The sequence below is a fragment of the Sceloporus occidentalis genome, unplaced genomic scaffold (genome assembly GCF_023333645.1).
Source record: "Sceloporus occidentalis isolate IW3139 unplaced genomic scaffold, rSceOcc1.0.p SCAF_456, whole genome shotgun sequence".
NCBI classification, from domain to species: Eukaryota; Metazoa; Chordata; class Lepidosauria; order Squamata; family Phrynosomatidae; genus Sceloporus; species Sceloporus occidentalis.
Genome location: NW_028317436.1, coordinates 99,408 through 126,483, shown reverse-complemented (window position 1 = coordinate 126,483; position 27,076 = coordinate 99,408). Strand labels below are relative to the sequence as shown.

The window sequence follows — 27,076 nt, the reverse complement described above, 5'->3', positions numbered from 1 at the left end:
AAGAGCCGCCGACTTCGCTTCTTCTTGTAGTATTTTTTTTTATTTTATTTTAATTTTTTAAGGGTTGGGAAGTTGTAGGATGTTAATGGGTTGGGGTCAAGAACCTTGAAAAATGAAGGGTGGCAGGCGAACGAGCCCAGACAAAATATTTAAACCCCCCTCTTCATAGTGCTGAGGTGTGTCCGTTAATGTGTTGGTGGGCAAAGTGGTCCGCAGTTAGACGTTTCCCTCCGCCGCGAAGTGCAGTGTGAGATCTAAGCCATGAACGTTATCCATGGCTTACGACATGTTCTCTTTGATTGGCGGCCATTTTACTCACGCTCGCGGCACCGAATGTTGGAGGGTTGACCAGAGAGTGGTGACCAGAAGAGGTCACCATGGGTTTCTTGGTGGACGTTAGGGTTCATTTGACTTTAATAGAGAGAAATAACGTTGTTGAAGTTAGCCATGTCGACTACGAGATGATTGGCAGAAGACTCCGGGCTGTCGTTGGTGGCAGCCGTCGAATGATAGAGGTCTTAGTTCAGCTGCCGTCCAACAAAATGGCAGCTCGTGATTTCCTCACCAGTTGTTCTTGTTGTTTTTTTTTTGTATCACCAGCCCAACGCCTTAAAATGTGCCATTTCCGTCCCCTCTTTCCCCTCGAATTTTGCACAAATGTTTAGAATCTTTTCCTTTTTAAAAAAGATGTGACTTTGTAGATCCCGCTAAGTATTACGAAATCATCCGTGTGCCTTTTAAATACAGGCAAGAATCTTCTTTTCCTCGTAAAACTGTATTTTCCGTCGGCAGAGTTAATAATATCCTGAGCAACCGTGGCCCCCGAAGTCCTTTTATATTTGTGTTTGTTGCGAACAATACAACCAGAGTGGGGTGAAGAGGAATCAGTTGCTCACATATATTCGCTCCCACTGTGTCCGCGCGCTGGGACATGTTGAAATATGGCACCTCGGCTGGGGGCACGGGAGAAGAGGGGGGGTAGAGAAAACGGAGCGTAATTAAGCTAGGCCCTGTATCCATGACGACAGATTGGGCCTACTTGCTCTTCAGCTACTCTCCCCCCCTTTTTTTTCCCCCTCTCCGTGTCTGCTTCTCTCCCTCTCCTCGCTATGGCATTAAAGTGTCGGTCGCCAGGGAGACAGATAGCGAAAATGAGCGATAAAAAAAGGGGGGAGACGTAGTTTTTACGGCTGAGTGTTAGAGAGATATTTGAAGATGTCAGCCGCACAAGTAAATACACTTGATAAAAGACGGTGCGGGCAGGACGGGAGGTCCATTTTTACGCTTGGCGACGGTCGCTAGCCCCCCGCTTTCAAATGAAATCATAGCCTGTGAAAATGAACCAGACCTCAGCTCCCACGCCAACCTGAGAACTCGGAACACAATTGTTAAAAACCTATTAAAAATCAATCCGATAACGCTTGGATTTTGATCGAGCTGTTTTTTTTTGTTTTTTTATTTTTTTTTACATTTTTTGAGATTTAAGGCTCAGTTTGTTTTATGGGAGAGAAATGGCTAAGTTTGGTTCTCCCCCCCCCCTCCCCAAGGAGAAAATCACGCCAAATACTTTAAAAAATATATATATATGTTTAAATAAAATGTAAAAAATCTTTTTATTAATAAAATTAATAGTCACTTCCTTTAAAATATGTAATTAAGGCTCTCACTCCTCGGATGCTTTAATATTAAACAAATGTGAGCAATTTAAAGTATTTTATTATCATCATATAGAAAAATAATAACGCCTAGAACAAAAAAAAATCTGCTCCTCCATAAAAACCTTTTCAAATTCTTTTATGTAAATCATCACTGTATATTAATTTTTTTTCTTTTTAAAAATACATTTTAACCCATTGATCTCCAGCATAGCAAGGCTCCGCCTTCGGTTCAAGCTTTCGAAAGCAGACAAAAAGGTTTAAAATCGTGACCTCTAAAATTATAGGATTTTTTTTAAAAAAAAAGAATTTTTAAACGAAAAGGTTTTGTTTATTATTTCGGGTTTTTGCACAAGAATGCAAATACTCCCCAGAGGCACGCGGTGAACCACCGCGATTGAGGGGGAAAATGTTAAAACATTGCGTGACAAAAAAATGCCATTCTTTGAGAAATAAGTTGATTTTTTTTTTTATGATATCCACAGTATAAATTTTTCCTCCCGTGATGATTATACTGCATTTTTTTTTTGCATGTACTTTAGAAATCTGCCATTTTCTGAAAATTATCCTTATTTTGCACGAGAAAATTACTCTAGCTCATAGCGAGAGCGCTCGCAGAATAAAAGCAGCTAGAAAAAGATAAAAAAAAATAATAAATGAATTTTTAAAATCCTGATTTTATTTAGTAAACTGATTAATGCATCATAAATGCAGTAAATTGAGAAGCGTATGACACAAAAAATGTAATTTTTTTTTTAGTGCATTCTTCTCTAAGGATCTACCCTTCAGCCAAGGATTTTTGCCAGTTAATGTGTTTAATAGATTTTATTGTGGCCTTTTTTATCAGTATTTTTAGCCAGAAAATAAAAAATGCACTTAGAGAGAAGTCTGGAATCGCAATTTGAACCCAAAACATGCAGCGCATTGTCCAGCGCTGAAGAATAAGATGGCGCTATATGAATTAATAAATAATAATAATTAGGATTCTAGCACTTTTAAAAGGACACCCATTGCAGTGACATAACTACATTTGGTGCTTACTGCTCAGCTTCGGGATATGACATCATATCCCGCGGCTCCGCCTTTTATGGACGGCCGCCGCCGCCCTTTTCTAAGTGGTCCCCCTGCTGCGAACCCGGGGGGGTGCTGTCCTAAGTCATACGTCTCAACCTGCCAACCTAGGCCTAGTCTGCCTAGGCGAGAATACGCCATTGCCCCTGTTTTACAACGTATGGGTTGTAAGCTTCTTGCGCTAGAGGGGGAAATAGCACAATCATTTTTTTATATTATGTAAAACTCGTGCCATATAAGAAAAAAACTACAAAATGTGTTCACATTAAAGCCTCCACAAACCCGGCCAGTACAATGAAGCCAAAATGTCCCCTTTAACTGGGGGGTGGTCAGCAGGGCTGCATGGCATTGTTGCGACCCCTGCAGGATGCTTGTTTTCTTAAACAGTCCCCGTTTGAAGGGACCATCTGGACACCCTACAGTCACCTGTTGTCTTGCGTCTGTTCTCTGTGGGAACTTTTTATTTTACACGTAGCCGGCGGCTCTGTGGGGTGACATCTTACGGGCCGACACAAAGCCGTCGAGTATACAATCTTTTGCCCGTAAAGAGGAAATAAAACAGGCCCCCGTCGGGCCACGTCGATTAAACGACTCTATAAAAAGCGTTCCATCTGAGCCAAAGAACAGTCTCGTTCCTTTCAAAAATTTAATAAATTCAAAAAATGTAATTTACAATAAAGTTTTGACATTTTATCCAAGAAAGGGGCTTAAACATTAAAAACGCAATTTAAATTGGCGAGCAAGTGTTCTTCAGGACCCAGAGAGAGAGAGAGAAAGTAGCCGTTGCCTCAAAACCTTTATTTAAAAAAAAGTAGTCCTAACTTTTCCTCAGGCTTCAGTATTACCAAGTAGGCCTCAGTTCCGATAACCTATATAAATGCCCTCATGCCTTAAATTCTACGCAAGCCAAACAAAGCACGATTGTTTAACGGTAACTCGACATCGTTATGACGACCCAAGCTCAGGTTTTTATGCAAGGATACCAGCTAATTTGCCTGACGCTTCACTATCGTCATGCGCACGCGGACTCATTTCCCTACGACTCTCAAAATGGCCGCCCACGGACAAAATCTCATAGCTTTGTTTTTATAAGTGGAATTGGAAGTGTGTGGTTGTTATCCGACTTATCCATTAAAACTGGTGTTTTATCATTCCTAATAAAAAAAAAATAAAAAATTGTTGCCTTTTGAAAATCCCCACGTGGTCACAAAAATACAAATTCTGTAAATATTTTACATTTTTTTGTAGAATTTGATTTTTTTAAAAACAATAATAGTTTTTTTTTGTAAGATTTTAATTTAGAAGGGGGCTCATTTTTTTAAAAAAAAGAAAAGCCAGTGTTTAGAAATAATTTATGGACTAATTAGAATATTGTTAGCGCCTTTGAACTGTAATTAGTATGTTTTCCCTTTTGAAAGGGAATTTTTTTTGCTTCTTTGTGGAAAAAAAATGAATTAAAAGTTTTATAAAAATAACAATTTGTATTCAGTTTTTCGGGTTTCTATATGTCTAAAAGAAAATCTTCTGTTCAATAAAATAAAATCATGGATAATGATAATTTTGGGTATCTTTGAGAATACAGAATTATTAAAAAAAAATAAAAAATCTTAAATCAAATTAATTGGGCGGAAAACATATTACTGAACTCCTCAACATAAAAGTCAGATATTTTTTTTCCTTTTATTATTGAGAGTTAGGAATTATAGCCTGGTACCATCCAAGAGTCCCAGGATCAGCATGACAGTCCTAAGTTAAGATGCAAACAAGCTCCAAAAACAGGTGTTAGTTGTTTAAGTAATAGCATGCTGTAGGTGGAGGTTGTCCATGCGCAGGTGGAGGAGCCCCTCCTTTTTGATCCCCTTAGTGTGCGCGCCTCCTGTCCTGAATGTCAGAAGGTATGTCAGACAAGAACGGGCCAAAACATTTCATTATATATTCGCACCCAGAAGTATATAAAAGCCTACCTTTAAGGAATTCCCTCTGGCTACAAAAAACTCACCGTTAAGTAGATAAACCCTACTCTTCCCATGTCCTCCACTGAACATAGCATAGCAATTGAAATATTTGCTTCACTGAGGGTGTAGTAGATAAGAGGAACAACCTCCCAGCAGAAGTGGTAGAGGGTAATACAGTGAGGGAACTTAAACATTCATGAGATAGGCATATGGCTCCTGAATCCAACACAAGACCAACGACTGATTAAGGTTTGAGTCTTTACAGCAAGAAAATGGGAATTACCAAACTCAATGTAGCCCCTCTCTCCTCCTCTGATGCCCCTCTCTCCTCCCCTGATGCCCCTCTTTCCTTCCCTGATGTCCATCTTTTTCTAGGAGCTCAGAATGTTTGCTGGGTATGAGGGTATCGCAGGGTTCTACAGCCCTAAAAGCCCCAATAAGGTGTATAGAAACAGCAGGCAACGGCTTTATAAATTAAACGGGGTAGATAAAACCCATTATTCTTCTTCTAAATGCCCCACTCAACTACACAAATAGCCAGCAAGAGGGCACATAAAAAAATCGTATTCCTTTTCACCCCTCCCTAAAATAAAAGTGGGAGGGGAAGTGGGTGGGGAGTGGGAGGGGAAGTGGGTGGGGAGTGGGCGGGGAGGGGGACATTCCTCAATTCTATTGCCCGACCTGGAGATTCTCCTCGGGGACACGGAGAAGCTGTGTTTCACCTGGGGTCTCTGGGTGAAGCCCCAGAGAGTTCGCATGTATGGCTACAACTTCCTGCTTGGGCTGACAGTGGGTGCAGGCTGCACTGAGGATTCATGGGAAATAACTGAATATTTAAATAAAAAAAAAACACAAAACATGCACTTGTGGTTTTATCACTGATCTGACAGTTCCACTTTAGCTAGTAGCTACGAAACATAATCTATATTAGCATTTAATGTCCACATCCTGCCCCGCCATTAATCACATTACATTTTGCCTCAGTCCTACATTAGTCGGGGCAGATTAATTGTAGCCTGTAGTCATGTGACACAAGGAGCAAGCAACCTATTGGTTTAAAGCAATTATTGCCATAGTACATGTAGACAACAAACCTTTAAAGGGTATTTATTGGTTTGTGCTTTTTACTGTGATTTTTTTTAAACTTTTTTTTAGTATTTTCATTTTTAATTAGTGTTTTGGTCCCAACATAAATTCCGAATCAATATGTGTTGAGCTGGGTTTATGACTGCGCTAGATTATCCCTTAATATTTCATTACAATAATATCCTCCTATGGCTAATCTTTAGCCATAGGAGGATATTATTGTAATGAAATATTTTTATATATATTTTATAAATATATATATATTTTATATATTACATTTTATTATTATTACATTATTTTTTTCTTTTCACTTTTTTTCAATTTTTTTTTTAAAATATATCTTATATTTAAAAAAAAAATTGAACAAAAGTGAAAAGAAAAAAATAATGTAATAATAATAAAATTTAATATATAAAATGTTTTTATAGTCCTTCTGGGGACCTGTGTGTTCACGTGGGCATTAAGCACAAGAGAGGTGTGTCTGACATTAAGGTAATATGTGAAAATGTACATAAAATGGAAAATCCTTTTTTTTAAAAAACCCATAAATTCTCCCTCTAAATGTCAAACGCAATGTAATTTCTGCATTTTTTTTTTTTTTTTTCCCCGAAACATTTTTGCGAAAATGTCATTTTGCTGGATCGGCAATCCAATTTTGTGAGTCTGTGAGATTCTGGCTGCCAGGGGAGAATGACACAATGTTGTATGTGTGCGTGTGTTAATAACACAATGCTACAGTGATTAATGGCCGCTGTGTTATCAAAGTAGTAACCAAGGCAACCGGTTTCCACGGCAACGCAACAATAAGCTCCGAGTAGCCACGTAGGCCCAAGCCGTGTGCATCCCTGTGTTGGTGTAACTGTTATTTGGAGAAGGGGGGGTGGGCGTAGAAAGGGTCAAGTGCAACTACTAAACACACACACGTTGAGGGCCCCCAGCCTGACCCCCGGTGCTGGGAAGCAGACCAGAGAAAGCCATGGGATGACAGGGAGAAATGGTGAGGGGAGAATGGGGGGGAGACAAGCGAGAGGCTGAGGAAAGGGGGTGCCAACAAGACAAATAGCGATATTAATACAAAGAAACTAATAGAGAGTATAAAGCATTAAAAGCGCTGGGTGGGGGGCATTCAGTAACGGTGAAAAATCATTGGAGCAATGCAAAAAGCAAGCCCAGGACCCCCCCCCATCTCCGTTTATGTGCCCTGCTTTGGATGTAATGACTGAAATTGGCACTCATTTATTCGCATCTGTGACAGGGCCAGGTTAACTGGAGTTGCCCCGGACCTCCTGTCCCCGGGCAGAGACAGACATTTTCATGGAACTCTGGGTTGGGTTGTCTGGGGGCAGTTTGCACAAAGTGTCTTGTGCTGTGAGGGTGTTTTGGAGGTCTTTGTTGGGGATTGGTGTGCGGTTTAGCCGGGTCATGAAGCGCGTCTGTGTCCTGTTTCTGATCCCATGGCCCAGTAATCTTTTATAATGTGTATTATTTTATAACCGGCCCTAGAGACTGAATGTGGCTGCAGCTCCAGCCCTTCAAAGGGACAATCAGGTAACCTGGCTGGGGCTCTTAATCAGCCAGCACAGCCCTGTTTGCCCAGACGGCACCCGCACTACAGGGGGGGTAACCCAGGTGGGGGAAACCATTGTATTCTTAATCCCCTCACCTTATCCATTGCCTGTGTACTCCCCGAGCTGATGGGATTTGGGGTTGGGTTCTGTGTGTATTGAGAACGTCTGGTAAAGGAACGTTGATAGAATTAAGGATCAATATAAGTTTTATGTGTTGGTACTAAAAGGAGTTCTTGTTTTACAGCACACACGGTGGTTTGACTGTTCCTTGGATAGCAGGAGCTCCGTGTGAGGGACTGACTGGTGATTCCTCAGCCCTCAAACAAGGGTACCCAGCCTTGGGTACGGTGACCCTATAACAGCATCATACCTGCGAATTATCGGGGGTTTGCCCCCTACATCTCAGACAGATTTTCAGGGCAGATTTATAGCCCCCTCCATCACATTCTACTCTAATGAATGATATCCGAGCATCCCCATTGGTGCTTTTCTCATAGAAACATAGAATCTGACGGCAATGCCCCCCCTCCGCCTAGTTGTGCGTTTCTCCTGCTGTAAATACTCAAACCTTAATCAGTCGTTGGTCTCGTCTTAGATTCAGGAGCCGGATGTCTATCCTATGCATGTTTAATACCCTCACTATATTACCCTCTACCGCTTCTGCTGGGAGGCTGTTATCTACCACCCTCTCAGTGAATTAAAACTTCCTTCCATTCCATCTAATTCTCTGACCCTCTAGTGTTAGATTCTGGTCTCTTGTTGTAACTTTTCTCCTTTAAAGTAAACTTCCCTCCTGTACATTGTTAAATCCCTTTATGTATTTAAATGTCTCTCCCCCAAGCCGGACATATTGAGATCCATTAGTCTTTCCTGATCATTTTTATCCTGCAAACCATTCGCCATTTGTCAATGTCAGTGACAGTACAGCCCCCCCCCCGATCCTATACTCTGCCTTGAGAGTTTAACGTCCCAAGTGCATTATATTACATTTATTAACATTAAACTGCAGCTGCCACATTCTCAACCATCCTTCTAATTTACTTAAATCATTTGCCATTTGGTTTGTTCCACCTGTCTACCCTGAACCAGATGACCTTTCTATCATCTGCAAAAACACAGACCTCACCATTTGACTCGGAGATTGCCGGGTGAGCGCTGCTCCTCCGGTTCTCCGGGTCAAGACCCGAATCTTGACACACCCCGCTCCCCGCCCATTTTTTTCTTTTAAATGGAACTCCCCCGACGTCAGTGTGCAGTCCTAGCCGTATTCTGCAAGGGAAGGCTCCGGGTAGCCGGAGCGGAGAAGTTCCTAGGTATGAATATCACTAATAAAAATATTAAAAACTACGGGTCGCAATGCCCTATCCTTCGGTTTCCATTCATTTGCCAACTGCTGATTTAGGATTTACTGGTCTGTAGTTGGCTGAGTCTTCCCTGCTACCTTTTTTGTGCAGTGGTGTTAAACTTCTGGAACTTCAGCCAATAGTGACTGCTGAAATAAATCCGCCAGCGGTTCTGCCGGGACACTTGGAAGTTCTTTTAATAACTTTGAGTATATCCCATCGGGTCACATGAACTTCTTTATCACTGGGGTCCCTCACCTTCACTTTCCTCTGTTAACACAAAACAGGAGTATTTATTTAAGCGGCCGGCTAGATCGTTATCTTCATTTATATAATTCCCTTTATTTGTCTTTAGTTTATTTATTCCTGGTTTATACTGTTTTTTCTCCTCTCACTTATATACCCTAAAAAGGTTTTAACACCATTTTTTGTTAACCTACAATCTTCTCCTGCAGTGTGTGTAGAGTTGGGGTTAGTACAGGATGCAGTGTGTGTAGAGCTGGGGTTAGTACAGGATGCAGTGTGTGTAGAGCTGGGGTTAGTACAGGATGCAGTGTGTGTAGAGCTGGGATTAGTACAGGATGCAGTGTGTGTAGAGTTGGGGTTAGTACAGGATGCAGTGTGTGTAGAGCTGGGATTAGTACAGGATGCAGTGTGTGTAGAGCTGGGGTTAGTACAGGATGCAGTGTGTGTAGAGCTGGGATTAGTACAGGATGCAGTGTGTGTAGAGCTGGGATTAGTACAGGATGCAGTGTGTGTAGAGTTGGGATTAGTACAGGATGCAGTGTGTGTAGAGTTGGGGTTAGTACAGGATGCAGTGTGTGTAGAGCTGGGATTAGTACAGGATGCAGTGTGTGTAGAGCTGGGGTTAGTACAGGATGCAGTGTGTGTAGAGCTGGGATTAGTACAGGATGCAGTGTGTGTAGAGTTGGGATTAGTACAGGATGCAGTGTGTGGAGCTGGGATTAGTACAGGATGCAGTGTGTGGAGCTGGGATTAGTACAGGATGCAGTGTGTGTAGAGTTGGGATTAGTACAGGATGCAGTGTGTGTAGAGTTGGGGTTAGTACAGGATGCAGTGTGTGTGTAGAGCTGGGATTAGTACAGGATGCAGTGTGTGTAGAGCTGGGGTTAGTACAGGATGCAGTGTGTGTAGAGCTGGGATTAGTACAGGATGCAGTGTGTGTAGAGCTGGGGTTAGTACAGGATGCAGTGTGTGTAGAGCTGGGATTAGTACAGGATGCAGTGTGTGTAGAGCTGGGGTTAGTACAGGATGCAGTGTGTGTAGAGCTGGGATTAGTACAGGATGCAGTGTGTGTAGTGTTGGGGTTAGTACAGGATGCAGTGTGTGTAGAGTTGGGATTAGTACAGGATGCAGTGTGTGGAGCTGGGATTAGTACAGGATGCAGTGTGTGGAGCTGGGATTAGTACAGGATGCAGTGTGTGTAGAGTTGGGATTAGTACAGGATGCAGTGTGTGTAGAGTTGGGGTTAGTACAGGATGCAGTGTGTGTAGAATTGGGGTTAGTACAGGATGCAGTGTGTGTAGAGTTGGGATTAGTACAGGATGCAGTGTGTGTAGAGTTGGGGTTAGTACAGGATGCAGTGTGTGTAGAGTTGGGGTTAGTACAGGATGCAGTGTGTGTAGAGTTGGGATTAGTACAGGATGCAGTGTGTGTAGAGTTGGGGTTAGTACAGGATGCAGTGTGTGTAGAGTTAGGGTTAGTACAGGATGCAGTGTGTAGAGCTGGGATTAGTACAGGATGCAGTGTGTGTAGAGTTGGGGTTAGTACAGGATGCAGTGTGTGTAGAGTTGGGATTAGTACAGGATGCAGTGTGTGTAGAGCTGGGATTAGTACAGGATGCAGTGTGTGTAGAGCTGGGATTAGTACAGGATGCAGTGTGTGTGTAGAGCTGGGATTAGTACAGGATGCAGTGTGTGTAGAGCTGGGGTTAGTACAGGATGCAGTGTGTGTAGAGTTAGGGTTAGTACAGGATGCAGTGTGTGTGTAGAGTTGGGATTAGTACAGGATGCAGTGTGTGTAGAGTTGGGATTAGTACAGGATGCAGTGTGTGGAGCTGGGATTAGTACAGGATGCAGTGTGTGTGTAGAGCTGGGATTAGTACAGGATGCAGTGTGTGTAGAGCTGGGGTTAGTACAGGATGCAGTGTGTGTAGAGTTGGGATTAGTACAGGATGCGGTGTGTGGAGCTGGGATTAGTACAGGATGCAGTGTGTAGAGCTGGGATTAGTACAGGATGCAGTGTGTGGAGCTGGGATTAGTACAGGATGCAGTGTGTGGAGCTGGGATTAGTACAGGATGCAGTGTGTAGAGCTGGGATTAGTACAGGATGCGGTGTGTGGAGCTGGGATTAGTACAGGATGCAGTGTGTAGAGCTGGGATTAGTACAGGATGCAGTGTGTGGAGCTGGGATTAGTACAGGATGCAGTGTGTGTAGAGTTGGGATTAGTACAGGATGCAGTGTGTGGAGCTGGGATTAGTACAGGATGCAGTGTGTGGAGCTGGGATTAGTACAGGATGCAGTGTGTAGAGCTGGGATTAGTACAGGGTGCACTGTGTGCAGAGAGTAAGGAGTAGATGTATTGTGATTAGAATGCAGTGGGTGCTGGAAGAGGATATGGAGCATATAGTGACTGCTGATAGAAATGAAAATAAATGCAGATTCTCTCCAAAAATAGCCATGGAGTCAGTAAGAAGGAGTGGAATGGTGTGAAAGGAACAGAGAGCTTGCCCTGTCCCGCTGGGTCCTGATTGGCTTCTGCTGCTGCGTATATGGAAAGCAGCAACACGGGAGTGCGCAGAAGGGTGGGAAATGGGCAGAGAGGGAGCGAGGTCTGAATATACAATGGAAGCTATTAAAATTACAGTAAAAAATGTACAGTGTGAAGGAAGACTGGCAGCTGCGCTGTCTGCGCTGTATCTGTGCTGTGTATACATGTCACGGTGTAGTAGTGTGTGAGGGGAGGCTGTCGCTGTCTGCGCTGTATCTGTGCTGTGTATACATGTCACGGTGTAGAAGTGAGTGAGGGGGAGCCTGGAACTGCCGCTGTCTGCGCTGTACCTGTGCAGTGTATACATGTCACGGTGTAGTAGTAGTGTGTGAGGGGAGCCTGGCACTGCCGCTGTCTGCGCTGTATCTGTGCTGTGTATACATGTCACGGTGTAGTAGTAGTGTGTGAGGGGAGGCTGGCACTGCCGCTGCCTGCGCTGTATCTGTGCTGTGTATACATGTCACGGTGTAGTAGTGTGTGAGGGGGAGGCTGGCACTGCCGCTGTCTGCGCTGTATCTGTGCTGTGTATACATGTCACGGTGTAGTAGTGTGTGAGGGAGGCTGGCACTGCTGCTGTCTGCGCTGTACCTGTGCTGTGTATACATGTCACGGTGTAGTAGTGTGTGAGGGGGAGGCTGGCACTGCCGCTGTCTGCGCTGTATCTGTGCTGTGTATACATGTCACGGTGTAGTAGTGTGTGAGGGGGAGGCTGGCACTGCCGCTGTCTGCGCTGTACCTGTGTATACGTGTCACGGTGTAGAAGTGGGGGCGAGTGGCGCTGACACCGGGCACTGAGGGACATGTCGCTCGGTTACTTGAATGTCTGTGATTAGTAGATAATAATACATCTAGACCTGTCGCCGTGCCGGTTGCCATGGAGATTTCCTGCGGGATCACGTTGTCTCCCGTGAGGTGAACCTCCCTGTAATGGTCAGTTTTGTGATATGAACAGTCCTAGAGGTGCGGAAATAGCTGGTTAGTCAGGGATGCTTCATCTCCCATGGTTCCCAATAGCCATAGAGGTGCAGTGTTCTCAGCCCCAGACTATGGATACCGCACACAGGTAAATAAGAAGATCCACCTGTCCTAGAGGACATATTTAGTCATATGACAGCCGTAGAGGTATCTGGTCAGATTGAATTGCTCTAGAGGCCCTCGAGGGTTAATATAAAGTTAAAAAGCTCTACAGGTGTCTTGTAGTCCTAGAGGTGTCCTGTTAGAATGCACAGGTGACAGTTTAACGTGAGATGTAGTAAGACTATGTAGTCCTAGAGGTATCGCCTTGCATCAGACAGCCCTAGAGATATCCTCTGGACCAGATAGCCCTAGAGGTAAAAGATAACATCACATAAGTAGCCCTAGAGGTGACCACTAGGATCACATAACCATAGAGGTGTACAGTGAATCCATATTTTCTTGAGGGATGCTCAGATAACCCAGGGGTGTCCTAGAGGGATCATGTGAACTAATATTGTCTTAGAGGTGTATTGTAAGATCAGGAGGTTACAGTGGTTTTACAACAGATCACATAATCATAGAGGTATACTGTGCATTCAGTCCCGGAGGCGATCTTTTAGATCAGATAGTCCTAGAGGTGCCGTTTAAAATCGAATTGCTTAAAGGTAACATGAAACCACATAGTCCTAGAGGTGTGACTGCCTAGATGTATGCATGCAGTCAGAATAAACAGTTCCAGATCGACTAAGAGAGCTCCACTTACCAAGGGAGTCCTAGAGGTTCCCTGTTTGTGCATGCAGTGTCCTAGAGGTTCCCTATTTGTGCATGCAGTGTCCTAGATGGAACCTATTTGTGTGCGCAGTGTCCTAGAGGTTCCCTATTTGTGTGCGCAGTGTCCTAGAGGTTCCCTATTTGTGCACGCAGTGTCCTAGAGGTTTCCTATTTGTGCATGCTGTCATTAGCACTTATTAGATGCGCAGCTCCATATTATTATGTATGAAGTCCTAACGAGCCTCTGATCCCTGCATCAGCCACATATATACACACACACATAAACACACGCACACACATACACAAATATACACACGCACATAAACACACTCACATTCATACACACACATATACACACACTGACATACACACACAAATATACAAATACATTCACACACATATACACACACGCACATACACACACAAATATACACATACATTCACATACACACTCACATACATACACACACAAATATACAAATACATTCACATATACACACACGCACATACACACTCACATTCATACACACACAAATATACAAATACATTCACACACATACACACAAGCACATACACACACTCACATACATACACACAAATATACACATACATTCACATACACACTCACATACATACACACACAAATATACAAATACATTCACACATATACACACACGCACATACACACTCACATTCATACACACACAAATATACAAATACATTCACACACATATACAAACACGCACATACACACTCACATTCATACACACACAAATATACACATACACACACACACTCACATTCATTAACACACATATACACACACAAATATACACATACACACACACATAGGCGTGAAAAGATGGAAATGAATGGCCGTAGCTCCCTGCAGTATGTGGACATCAAGAAACGGGCTGCACCTCTGCGTCAGGTGCAGTTACTTTGTACAGCGCCACGGGATATGATGGCGCTATATAAATCAATAAATAATAGACTGAAGGTTCTATGAAATACCCCGTATAGAGTTTTTTTATTAGAGTGCTATAGACTTAACAAATGCACCGTATAGAAAGAGTGCCTATAGAGAATCCGCCCGCAGGCGCTGGATGCCCCTATAGGTTCAGTGCTTATTTTAGGGGGAATGTTTAGGTACCGCAGGTGACGTTATCTGGAATGGGGGGGGGGGGGCAGATACCGTCTCTCCGGTGACCTCATGTGTTCAAATATAGGATCTACAACCGGGACTTTCCGATACGGGCTGGAATACAATTCCCATCATACGTGTCCATAGTATAATGGGGATCACTAGGGTGCACCCAGTAACCGTACCGGTTAGTCAGACCCCAGGTCCCAGCCGGGATTCTCATTTCTTAATCGAGGTCCTCGGCACTTATTAGCCGGGATTCTCATTTCTTAATCGAGGTCCTCGGCACTTAACACCTGTCCGCAGTCAGACAAAGACGCTGCCGCATCAGCGGCCGGCTCACGGCCCTTCTCTTTAGGAGAAGAGAGCCTAACCTTTGGTTGGGGCTACACCTTGCTATGTTGGGTGCTTGGTTGGCTTCCATGTCCTCCAGGACCTCATCCAGACACCAGTTCGGCACCAGTGTTCGTGGAAAGAGTTTCCAGTGCGCTGGAAAACACAAGAAAGCCAAGACGTTCTAAAGCATGACGATGTGGCCCCGGCTCCTGCATGGTTCGTTGGCCCCTTCACTGGCTGCTTTGCTGCATTCAGCGGCTCAGAGGAGGAACCCCTCAATACCACGATAACACCTTCTCCTGCTTCTATCCCCGACTCAACTACCATCACTGGAAGCCCTCCGACGCTCGGTGGGAATTCCACAAGCTCCACCGACAATGGCCGGCTGGCAAGCATGGCTCTCCAGCTTGGCCGCTAGGTTGCCGTTGTGGTTGCAGTGCCAGCTAACCCACTGTGCCCACCACTACCAGCACCGTGACACCGGCCATTGTGCCTCCGCGCGGCTTCTTCTGACCGCTCTATTCCATCTGGCTCTAGAGCCACCAGCTCTTCTACTCGCCGAATCAACGTGATGCCGCATTGTTCTTCTCTTTTGCTCTCCAAAAGGGCAAATGTTTTCTGCCCCCATAACAGGGGGTTCCAGAGTGCCCCCCACTAACACCTAGGACTTTTAACTCTACCTGCTCATCTAGGGCAGCGGATCGTGCCCATTTCAGCGAGCTGCGCCTTGGAGGCTGAAGATGCCGGCGACGTGCTGTACGAGAATACCGGCGGGATGTCTACTCTCCGGCTCAGGAAGGATAACCCGGGGACTTAGGCTGTCCCGGGTGGGCCATAAGCAGCTTGTGCATGCCAGCGGGACCAACGCAGAAAGGGTGACCAAGGAGATGTCCCCTTAAATCAAAAGTGCCCTTCTCTTGGGCAGTTTAGATGTTGGGAGGTGGGAACGCCTAATCTCTCAATAGCCTTCTGAGGTGACACCGTTTTAAGGGGCCCTAAACAAAGGGCGTTTAAAGGGCCCCATCTCTGGGGGGGGGGGGGGGATAAACAGGGATAAGCGCCAAAACCGCAAATCTCCTACAAAAAAAGGGGGACATCCGGGGTGGAAAAAGGGGGCTGGGGGGCTGAGGGGTTAAGGGCACAATTTAGCTTTTTTTATTTAAGAAGCCAGAAGTTATGCAAAAAAAGGTCGCCTCGCCCACCTATAAACAGAAAAATACCCAATTTGGAACTAACCAGGGACACTTGGCAGGTATGAGGCCAATCATCTCTGCGCTCTTTTAACCCATAAAGAAATGCCGAGCACTTATATGCTTCAATCCCGTTGGTCGGCTTGTACGATCAGGCTAACTGCCCTGTATTCATTGGTTCGGGTGAGAAAGTCCCGTCAGGCTGTCTGCCTGTATATAGCAACGAACTACAACTCCCAGCCAGCCTATGGTTCGCTTGGAATACTGGGAAATGTAGTTCGTCGTTGGAAGCTGACCAATTAGCATCTGCCCCTATATTTTCGACATGCTATGATAACGAGACCCACCAGCCAATCAGCTAGCAGATTTCTAAACTATCCTTCGCGTTAATTGGTTGCTATTCCTGCTTGTAATTTCTCGTCCTTTTCCCCGCCTCGTCCTCTTCAAGCTCCGCCACGTGCAGGTTCCCCAAGTATCTCATAGGTTGTCGAAGTCCCTGGGACACACCCCTCCGTGACTGTTTATGGCACACCCCCTCCTGGTTGCTAAGGAGACGCGTCCACAGCAACCGCCTGTTCTATAGTGTGGGGTAAATTCTACAACCTGCGAGGCCTGTAAGGGTGAGTATAGATCCCACTGTATGGAATACATACCCGTGTTATTACCATATACAACTGATGGATAGCATTATAACCTATAGGATATATAAAGGTGTGTTACTATATGTTACCATAGGTGACAATAACATATATGTGTGTGTATAAGTATCTATATGTATGGATAGGTGCACTCTATATAGAGTAAGATACAATTATACTTGAATTATTCAGCACTTTATAATTCTTATGATGGTTTACATGCACTCAAGACACTTTATATATATATAGCCATATTACCTCCATATGCTCTGATTATTTTCCTAAACAAACCTCTGTTGTCTATACAATGAAATGCATTATATGTTTTTTATGAATTAAATATTTGTACAATAAAATAATATATTTTATATAGGGGCTTGCGTAGAACTCCTTTTTTTGCTAGGTGTATAAGTATCTATATGTGTATATATTTGTGTATATATTTATATGTGTATATATTTGTGTGTACCTATATATATATATGTGTGTGTGTGCGTAAACCTATATATATATATATATATATATATATATATATATATATATATATAATGTGTGTATACCTATATCTATGCATACCTCCCAACATTTCAAAATGTGAAAGAGGGACACTTTTTTTTTCTCTTTTATATCTCGCGGAACTCACCGATACAAGCGATTGCACTTTAAAATCGCCACTTAAAACACGCTTAGTTTTTGTCAGCACAGTGATGCATATTAAGAATAACCAACACATTGCATTGAATTCCCATGAGGCTCAGCCAGACATACTACTTCCATGATGCTGGCTGAGCATCATGGGAAATGCAGCAACAGTAAAGCTGCAGATGCTAGCTGTGAACTAGAATTCCCATGACTCTCAGCCAGCCAGGTGTCCACCATAATGCTGGCTGAGCATCATTGGAAGAGTAGTCCACAGCAGCAGAGATTTTTTTAAATGTAAAAAGGCTAATATTAGCCTCCCTCCCAGGACTCCTACACACTGCGTTTACACACAATTGCCCATAAACACACATATACACATATACTGCCCTTACACACACCTGCCCATAAACACACGTATACACATACACTGCCTTTACACACACATATACGCTGCCCTTACACACACACACATATACACGTTCACTGCCCATACATACACATGCCTCATCGCTACGTGACGGCTATTGCTGCCGAGCACAGGGATGACATCATATCCCCGCGCTCTGCCTGGCACACGTGGATATCCTGATAGATCCTACTGAGACCCAGTAGAGGACCGGTTACAGAAATATCCGCGTGGGTGCGGGATTAGAGCGCTGTCAGCCCCAGGGAGATGTGACTCAGTCCCCGGAGCTGGAAAATACGCGGCGGCCGAGACAATCGCGGGGGCTTATTTGCCACTTGGCCTCCGTCGTGGGTGCAGGAAATGTGTTATTTTACAACGATCCACTCTTTCACTGCCGGACAGGAATGATACATACTACATAGCAATAGTTTACTGGATCCAGGAGTGTATGGTTTCATAGAAGAGGTGGTGGATATGTGGAACAGCCTCCCGGCAGACGTGGTAGAGGGTAATACAGTGAGAGGATTTAAACATGCATGGGACATGCATATGGCTCCTGAATCTAATGCCGGCAGGTTCTAGGGTTCTATGGCCTTTAGGGGTTAGGAAGGTATATATGGCTCCTATAGTTTACATATCCTTCGGTCCTCTCCCTAGGACGGCAGCCATGGCAGATCCAGACACCGACAGGCACAGCGGGAACGTATCAGACCCAAATGATGCCAGCGGAGAGGAGATTGCAGACGGCCGTCTGCTGGTGACCGGAAGCCTTGGAGGACACGGAGAGGGTGACTATTACTTATATGTAGGAAGCAGCGATCTATCGGCAGGCAGAGTGTTCCACGCTCTCTGAATCATACTTTCCCTTTCCTTACAGTTACGGATGCGCAGGGAGAGGTGAACCCATTGCCAACTACCATCGATGAACATGTAGATCTGGTAAGAATGAGAGCATCAGAGACAGTATAACACAAGAGCATCAGAGACAGCGTAACACGAGAGCATCAGAGACAGTATAACATGAGAGCATCAGAGACAGCGTAACACGAGAGCATCAGAGACAGCATAACACGAGAGCATCAGAGACAGTAAAACACGAGAGCATCAGAGACAGTATAACACGAGAGCATCAGAGACAGCGTAACACGAGAGCATCAGAGACAGCGTAACATGAGAGCATCAGAGACAGCATAACACGAGAGCATCAGAGACAGTAAAACACGAGAGCATCAGAGACAGCATAACACGAGAGCATCAGAGACAGTAAAACACGAGAGCATCAGAGACAGCATAACACGAGAGCATCAGAGACAGTATAACACAAGAGCATCAGAGACAGCATAACACGAGGGCATCAGAGACAGCGTAACACGAGAGCATCAGAGACAGCATAACACGAGGGCATCAGAGACAGCGTAACACGAGAGCATCAGAGACAGCATAACACGAGAGCATCAGAGACAGCGTAACACGAGAGCATCAGAGACAGCGTAACACGAGAGCATCAGAGACAGCATAACACGAGAGCATCAGAGACAGCATAACATGAGAGCATCAGAGACAGTAAAACACGAGAGCATCAGAGACAGCATAACACGAGAGCATCAGAGACAGCATAACACGAGAGCATCAGAGACAGCGTAACACGAGAGCATCAGAGACAGCATAACACGAGAGCATCAGAGACAGCATAACACGAGAGCATCAGAGACAGTAAAACACGAGAGCATCAGAGACAGTGTAACACGAGAGCATCAGAGACAGCGTAACACGAGAGCATCAGAGACAGTATAACACGAGAGCATCAGAGACAGCATAACACGAGAGCATCAGAGACAGTATAACACGAGAGCATCAGAGACAGCGTAACACGAGAGCATCAGAGACAGCGTAACACGAGAGCATCAGAGACAGCGTAACACGAGAGCATCAGAGACAGCGTAACACGAGGGCATCAGAGACAGCGTAACACGAGGGCATCAGAGACAGCGTAACACGAGGGCATCAGAGACAGCGTAACACGAGAGCATCAGAGACAGCGTAACACGAGAGCATCAGAGACAGCGTAACACGAGAGCATCAGAGACAGCGTAACACGAGAGCATCAGAGACAGCGTAACACGAGAGCATCAGAGACAGCGTAACACGAGGGCATCAGAGACAGCGTAACACGAGAGCATCAGAGACAGCGTAACACGAGAGCATCAGAGACAGCGTAACACGAGAGCATCAGAGACAGCGTAACACGAGAGCATCAGAGACAGCGTAACACGAGAGCATCAGAGACAGCGTAACACGAGAGCATCAGAGACAGCGTAACACGAGGGCATCAGAGACAGCGTAACACGAGAGTTATTACTCCATTTACCCCCTCCCTCTAACTGTTATTGCCCCACATACTTCCTCCCCGTCTCCCCGTGTCACCCTGCAGACTGATAAATTATTACCCGACTTTCTCTCTCCAGAAGCCGAATTTGAAGCAACGGGTGGTTCTGAGTCACATGAAGGCCGAGTTATGGACGGCCGAGCTGGACGGCGCTCTCGACCGATTCGCCTCGGACGTCACGCAGCAGACGCTCTCGGTGTACTTTGACCCTCACTGCGGGCTCCGTGTAGAGGCAAACATGCCTGCGCAGGTACTTATTCTAGCAGAGCCTTTGTATTAATGGAGCCTAATCAGCCATCTCGACAGGGTACATACCCCTTCGGGAGGAGTCCCTCCATCACAATGTCTTTGTCCTCCCCACAGGACGTGGACCAGCTTGTGTATTTTATCCGTAAAGATCGCTCCTCCCTGACCCCCGAGAACCTGGAGGACACACTCCAGTATGGCTCCACGAGAGGCTCCTACACTGTGGCCCTTCTGCGTCTCATGAATGGGATCTACGCCCCGTACATATTCAGTAACACCTCATGGCTGGAGAGCATCCGCAACAACTTCTCCGCTCACGTGCACCGCTTTTTAGCCGCCCTCACAGGTGAAAAGTGCTTTTCTTCTCTCCTTTATTCTATGTTATCTCCATGTTCTAGAACCTTTCTTCACCTTTTCATTGAAATAAGGGACGCCTTAGACAGTCTAAACATGGCAGGTCATCTTCTGCCTCCTCAGGCAAAGTTTGGGGCAACCTAGATACCTGTCAGGCTTCCCCCCCCCCAATTTACCGCATCTTCACCTCGCGTTCTCCACCCACAGACACTCGGTACAAGCTTCAGGGACACACTGTCCTCTACATCCCTATGGAAGCCATGGACCTAGATCCTCAGGCGGCCATTAAAGACAAGGAATTGGTGCAGAGACTTGAAAGTAAGTAGGACGATGCTCAGTCCCTCAAAAAGGATTCTTCATTTGTTACTAAGGCTCTAGAACCTTCTGGCCACAAGAGAAAGGAGTAGACTTGACGGTTGTTCCTTTCACAGCCGCCATGGTCCACTGGACGCGGCAGATCAAGGAGGTTCTGAGCGCACAGGAGGCCGTGGAGATGGGAGAAAGTTCAGGACCTCTTGAAGAGATCGAGTTTTGGAGAAGCAGGTGCATGGACCTATCAGGCATCAGCCAGCAGCTGGACAAGCCGGGGGTCAAGCATATCGAGCAGATCCTGGAGCTGGCCAAGTCCTCTTATGTAGGACCGTTTCAGAAATTATCCAGGCAGATCCAAGTGAGTAGACGGGACACGGGGGGGGGGGGGGGCTTTGTGGATGAATGGATTATAAAAGGTCCATGCGTGGGGGGGGGCATTGTGGTGAATGGGCGTAATGAACAATGGTGGCCATGTTTGCAGTGAATTTTTAACCAAACGTTCACCGACTTGGATCCTAGGAACTTAGTGCGATGCCTCAACTCAACACTCTATCTCTCTGTGCAACCCCTAATATCTCCCCAGGACGGGTCGCTCCAGGCACAATCCAACCTGACCTTCCTATCGTTGCTGAAGGCACCATTCGAAGAGTTGACATCACTCAGCTTGAAGGACATCCCATCAAAATTCCCACATCTCCTTAGCTTGATCCGGATCATCTGGGTCAACTCTCCCTTTTACAACACCAGGGAACGGCTCACCTCCCTCTTCCGCAAGGTCAGAAAAAGCAGACGTCATCAATCAGACGGTTCCTCCTAGAGCCATTTTTTTTTAGAAGGGTATAAGGGGAGACAACTAGCTATGGCTTAAAGAAAGCCACCCTCTTAACCCCCCCAAAATGCAACAACTGAGCGTTTTAACCAAAAGCAAAGTAATTATAAGAAACGCCGTCATTCGTGGACCTGACCTGCACACGTTCCTTCTCTAGGTGAGCAACGAGCTGATCCGCCTGTGCTGCCGGCAGGTCTCCCTGGACCAAATCTTCGACGGATACGTAACGTCAAGTAGAGAGATCCTGAACGAGTGCATCCTGTGCTGCGCGGCTTGGAAGGAGAGCTACCTGAGGGCTTCCCAAGTACATCAAAGGTCCGGGAGAGCACACAGTCCCCCCCCCCCCACATCTGCTGCTAATGGGAGGTGTTAAGGGTTAAGGTGTAGGACTCAAAAGAGCAAACACCACTCGCTCCACTTAGAGGTTAAGTGCCATCCTGGATGCCCACTGATCAGCTGTGGTTTCCAGAGCCTTCATTTGCCCGCCTTAATAAATTTACATTCAAATTGTCAGCTGGGGGGGGGCATGTAAAGTGCTGCCCCCTGCGGTGCGTTGGATGTATGACAGGGTTTATACATCCCGCATCCTCACAACACATATTTATTTCACATGATGCTGAAATGTACGTGTAAAGTGCTGCCGGTCGGCACCATGTGAAATAAATATGTGCCCTGGATAAAAATGGCCGACGTCGGCAACCTGCCCCCCAGCTGACAATATTAATATTTTTTCTTGGGCTAATACGGCAATATCATTCTTTTTCTCGTTATGGCATTAACCAATCAGTGCCTGTGAAAGTGAGGCAAGTGAATAATAATAATAAATATATTATTAATATATATATTAATCATTATTAATATTATTGTTAATAATAAAAATATGAATTATTAATGAAATCATTTATTTCAGTATTAATGATGTTTTTAATGCTGCATTTAGTTATAAAGGGGTCAGGGCTGATATCTCTGGCGTGTGATCCAAAAACAAACTTTTGGAATTGGGATTTTTTTTCTAAATTAACCTAATCTTGGAAATGTATTATTTGCTTTTTATTAATTTTTTTATATATATAAATAAAGTTTTTATATATATATTTTTTTATTGCTTTAGGTGCGTATAATTATTAAGCATGTTTTATGTTGTAGGTTTTCACAGACAGGGTGGGTTTTGGATCACACGAGCATCTTCGCGCAGGTGGACGCGTTTATGCAGCGCTGCAGAGATCTCCTGGAGGTGAGAGGAGCGTGATAACGGGGGGGTCCCCGGGAGGGGGAGCTGTATGGGTGACCCATACGTGTTTGCAATGTATATGTTTTAGTTGGTTTGCTTTATACACGTAAGACGTGTGTGTCAGCCCGTGTGCCGTGTGTGTCAGCCCGTGTGCACAAGTCAGCCTGTGTGCCGTGTGTATAAGTCAGTCTGTGTGTTGCGTATACGTCATCCCACGTGTTTAGGTCAGTCTATGTTCCGTGTGTAAGTCTGTCCATGTGCCGTGTCTAGGTCTGCCTGTGTGTATGTCACCCTGTGTGCCGTGTGTATGTCGGCTTGTGTGCCGTGTGTATGTCAGCCCGTGTGCCGTGTGTATGTCGGCTTGTGTGCCATGTGTATGTCAGCCCGTGTGGCGTGTGTATGTCAGCCCGTGTGGCGTGTGTATGTCAGCCCGTGTGCCGTGTGTATGTCAGCCCGTGTGCCGTGTGTATGTCAGCCCGTGTGCCGTGTGTATGTCACCCCGTGTGCCGTGTGTATGTCGGCTTGTGTGCCGTGTGTATGTCAGCCCGTGTGCCGTGTGTATGTCAGCCCGTGTGGCGTGTGTATGTCAGCCCGTGTGGCGTGTGTATGTCAGCCCGTGTGGCGTGTGTATGTCAGCCCGTGTGCCGTGTGTATGTCAGCCCGTGTGCCGTGTGTATGTCAGCCCGTGTGCCGTGTGTATGTCAGCCCGTGTGCCGTGTGTATGTCTGCCCGTGTGCCGTGTGCATGTCAGCCCGTGTGCCGTGTGTATGTCAGCCCGTGTGCCGTGTGTATGTCACCCCGTGTGCCGTGTGTATGTCGGCTTGTGTGCCGTGTGTATGTCAGCCCGTGTGCCGTGTGTATGTCGGCTTGTGTGCCATGTGTATGTCTGCCCGTGTGGCGTGTGTATGTCAGCCCGTGTGCCGTGTGTATGTCAGCCCGTGTGCCGTGTGTACGTCAGCCCGTGTGCCGTGTGTATGTCAGCCCGTGTGCCGTGTGTATGTCAGCCCGTGTGCCGTGTGTATGTAGCAGGCTCTGCGGCTGGAATGGGATAATAATTATAAGGATGAGGTTTCCTTCGCCCAGCTTCTGTCCTTCTAAATGCGTTTCATGCCAGCGGTGGGGGCGCTGTTAGCGGTCGCGGGGCGCGTTACCATGGCGATGGATCGCATGACTGGCACGTCTTCCCGTGACCTGCAAGAGCGAAGAGCAGGGTTTGGGCAGCTTAACCCCTTCAGTCTTCAAGGGCTTGGCTCTGTCGGCCCCTACGGGTTCAGTAATAATACAATAAACATTTCCCTGCTGTTAACCCCTTCCTGTCCTGTATGTAGAAATGCACACAAAGGACACCACTGGGAACCAGTAACCTGGCAAAGATGGCACTGGGGACACGTTATAGTTATGAAGCCTGAAATAATAACCCCATCGTGCTCCTGGCTGGTTAGATCCACCGTACAATCTTTATTAATTCATAATAGAAGGATTTAAATGCGCGCGTCTCAGGGGGTCCCGGCCGTCACGGAGAATAATGGGCCGCCCTGCCGCGCGCCGGCTGATTGCAGAGAGAAATCAGAGCTCAGCAAGTAATCAGCGGCAGAGCCCAGTGGGAACGGCAGACACGCTAAAAGATCCACGCGTGTAATGCCCCGGCAGACGGGGCGATGGGGATGTACCGGCAGACGGGGCGATGGGGATGTACCGGCAGATAGGAAGATGGGGATGTACCGGCAGATGGGGATGTACCGAAAGATAGAGAGATGGGGATGTACTGCCAGATAGAGAGATGGGGATGTACCGGCAGATGAGTTGGGGATGTACCGGGTGATGAGGAGATGGAGATAATGACAGATAGGGAGATTTACTGACATACAGGGAGCTTTACCAGGAAAAAAAGGAGACACACCGGTCACAGATATACAGGCAGCTGCATCGGCAATCAGAGAGCGGCACCTGCAGACCAGGAGACGGTGATCTACTGGGAGACAGGGCGATGTACCGGGAGACAGGGCGATGTACCGGGAGACAGGGCGATGTACCGGGAGACAGGGCGATGTACCGGGAGACAGGGCGATGTACCGGGAGACAGGGCGATGTATCGGGAGAAAGGGCGATGTACCGGGAGACAGGGAGACGTACCGGGAGACAGGGAGACGTACCGGGAGACAGGGAGACAGGGCAACGTACCGGGAGACAGGGCAATGTACCGGTAGACAGGGCAATGTATCGGGAGACAGGGCGATGTACCGGGAGAAAGGCCGATGTACCGTGAGACAGGGCGATGTGCCGGGAGAGAGGGCGATGTGCCGGGAGAGAGGGCGATGTGCCGGGAGAGAGGGCGATGTGCCGGGAGAGAGGGCGATGTGCCGGGAGACAGGGCAATGTATCGGGAGACAGGGCGATGTACCGGGAGAAAGGGCGATGTACCGGGAGACAGGGCGATGTACCGTGAGACAGGGCGATGTGCCAGGAGAGAGGGCGATGTGCCGGGAGAGAGGGCGATGTGCCGGGAGAGAGGGCGATGTGCCGGGAGAAAGGGCGATGTACCGGGAGACAGGGCGATGTACCGTGAGACAGGGCGATGTGCCAGGAGAGAGGGCGTTGTGCCGGGAGAGAGGGCGATGTGCCGGGAGACAGGGTGATGTATCGGGAGACAGGGCGATGTGCCAGGAGAGATATACCAGAAAAACTGTATACACAAACCCCACACAGCCACATCAGCGCTTAGTGAAAAATAAATCTCTGATTATAAATGGTGGGCGTTTGCCGCCAGGTTTCATGGGCAAGCAATTTTCTGCCTGCTTTCATCCGTACGGAGCAGCAAAATGTACAACAATACTTACGGGGAAACTTTACCGCAAACATCTGTTATTACATCTGAGAAAATTGCAGTTTCCCATGACGCCGGCTTTTAGGATGTAATCTCCTGAAACAGCTAAAGATCTGGAAGGAAGGTCTCCGGCAGCAGTCATCCTGCTCTCAGGGTATCTGCTGTAGTCTACTCTTTAACAGCCAGATGTCACATTTTTGCATGAGCGCTCTCGAACCTCCTGCTGCTCTTCCAGGTTTGCTTGTGCCAGCAACAGTTTGGCCGCTGGGAAAATGGAACTCAGACCCCTCTCCCATGCTTCCCTGGGCAAAGCGGCCCTCAGATCACCCGAAACCTGCTGGAGATTGAGGAGACCTTTCATAAGAACCTTCTTACCCTTAAGTCTGTGAAGAAGACAATCCTGGATGTGAAGAACACTTCATGGCACGAGGACTATAACAGGTATGTTGGGGGCGAAGTGGCATGATTGGCAAAAGTTGGCCACCAGTATCCTCATATCTCCATGAGGTCCTCCTAGTAAAAAGGCCAGATCAGAGTGGGCATAGCAGGCCAAGTTAGTTACAAAGTAGACTTGGCACCAGGAGCCACAAGGACAGCTGGGTAGCCACCACTCGCAATAAGGGACCACCATGATGGTGGAGCCTTACTTAGTGCTAAGGCAAGCCGTGACACATGCATGTAAGACATGGGCCAAACCGAGTACATTCAAACAAGACCTGGAACATTAGGAAGGGACAGACCAGACAGGAGGAAAGAGTATAACGGCCCTGGCTGCCCACGTGATGGACACGCATAACTATTCCCCTTCCTTTCTATCCTGATCTTCCAGGTTTCGAGCTGGCGTCAAGGACCTGGAGGTGATGATGCAGAACCTGATCACAACAGCCTTCCAGACAGTACGTGGTGTGGAGCACGGAGTGGAGATCCTCGACGTTTTCTACCATCTGTCAGCCCGAGAAGTAAGCGAGGAATTGAAATTATATCTGAAAAACAATTGATGGGAAGGAAAATAGAATGAAGAGCGAAGAGGTTTTTGGCTCGGGATGCCGGGGTGTACGACGACGCGAACCCTAGAGATGGAATTAAACATTTCTGAGATATGGAGGCAATTAGTGCGTGTCTTAGTGTAGCAGGGACATGAAGCATTGGACATGTTTGGAACGTTGACCAGGGGATCAGTAGATGAAGGGGATTAAATCAGGCACATAGGTGAACACATGGTTTGGGTCAGAAGGTGACGAGGACTCGGAGGTACTCTTGGAACATGTGTTAGAAGTGTTAAAGGAGACTCTCAGGCCAAGGAACAAGAGATCCGAACATTTTCACTTTGCTAGGTAGGGT

General features: G+C 46.4%; 1 protein-coding gene across 1 annotated transcript in view; it reads left to right on the top strand.

Moving 5' to 3' along the window:
- Nucleotides 1-18,220: 18,220 nt before the first annotated feature.
- LOC149271843 (dynein axonemal heavy chain 2-like) overlaps nt 18,221-27,076 on the top strand; it is a 53,096-nt gene continuing 44,240 nt past the window's right edge. The window contains exons 1-11 of the mRNA XM_089507085.1: nt 18,221-18,341; nt 18,431-18,492; nt 20,019-20,189; nt 20,303-20,531; nt 20,747-20,857; nt 20,971-21,209; nt 21,435-21,626; nt 21,838-21,995; nt 22,827-22,914; nt 25,971-26,176; nt 26,565-26,694. Of these exons, the coding sequence (XP_089363211.1) occupies nt 18,221-18,341; nt 18,431-18,492; nt 20,019-20,189; nt 20,303-20,531; nt 20,747-20,857; nt 20,971-21,209; nt 21,435-21,626; nt 21,838-21,995; nt 22,827-22,914; nt 25,971-26,176; nt 26,565-26,694 (1,707 nt within the window). The remainder of the gene's footprint in view (nt 18,342-18,430; nt 18,493-20,018; nt 20,190-20,302; nt 20,532-20,746; nt 20,858-20,970; nt 21,210-21,434; nt 21,627-21,837; nt 21,996-22,826; nt 22,915-25,970; nt 26,177-26,564; nt 26,695-27,076) is intronic.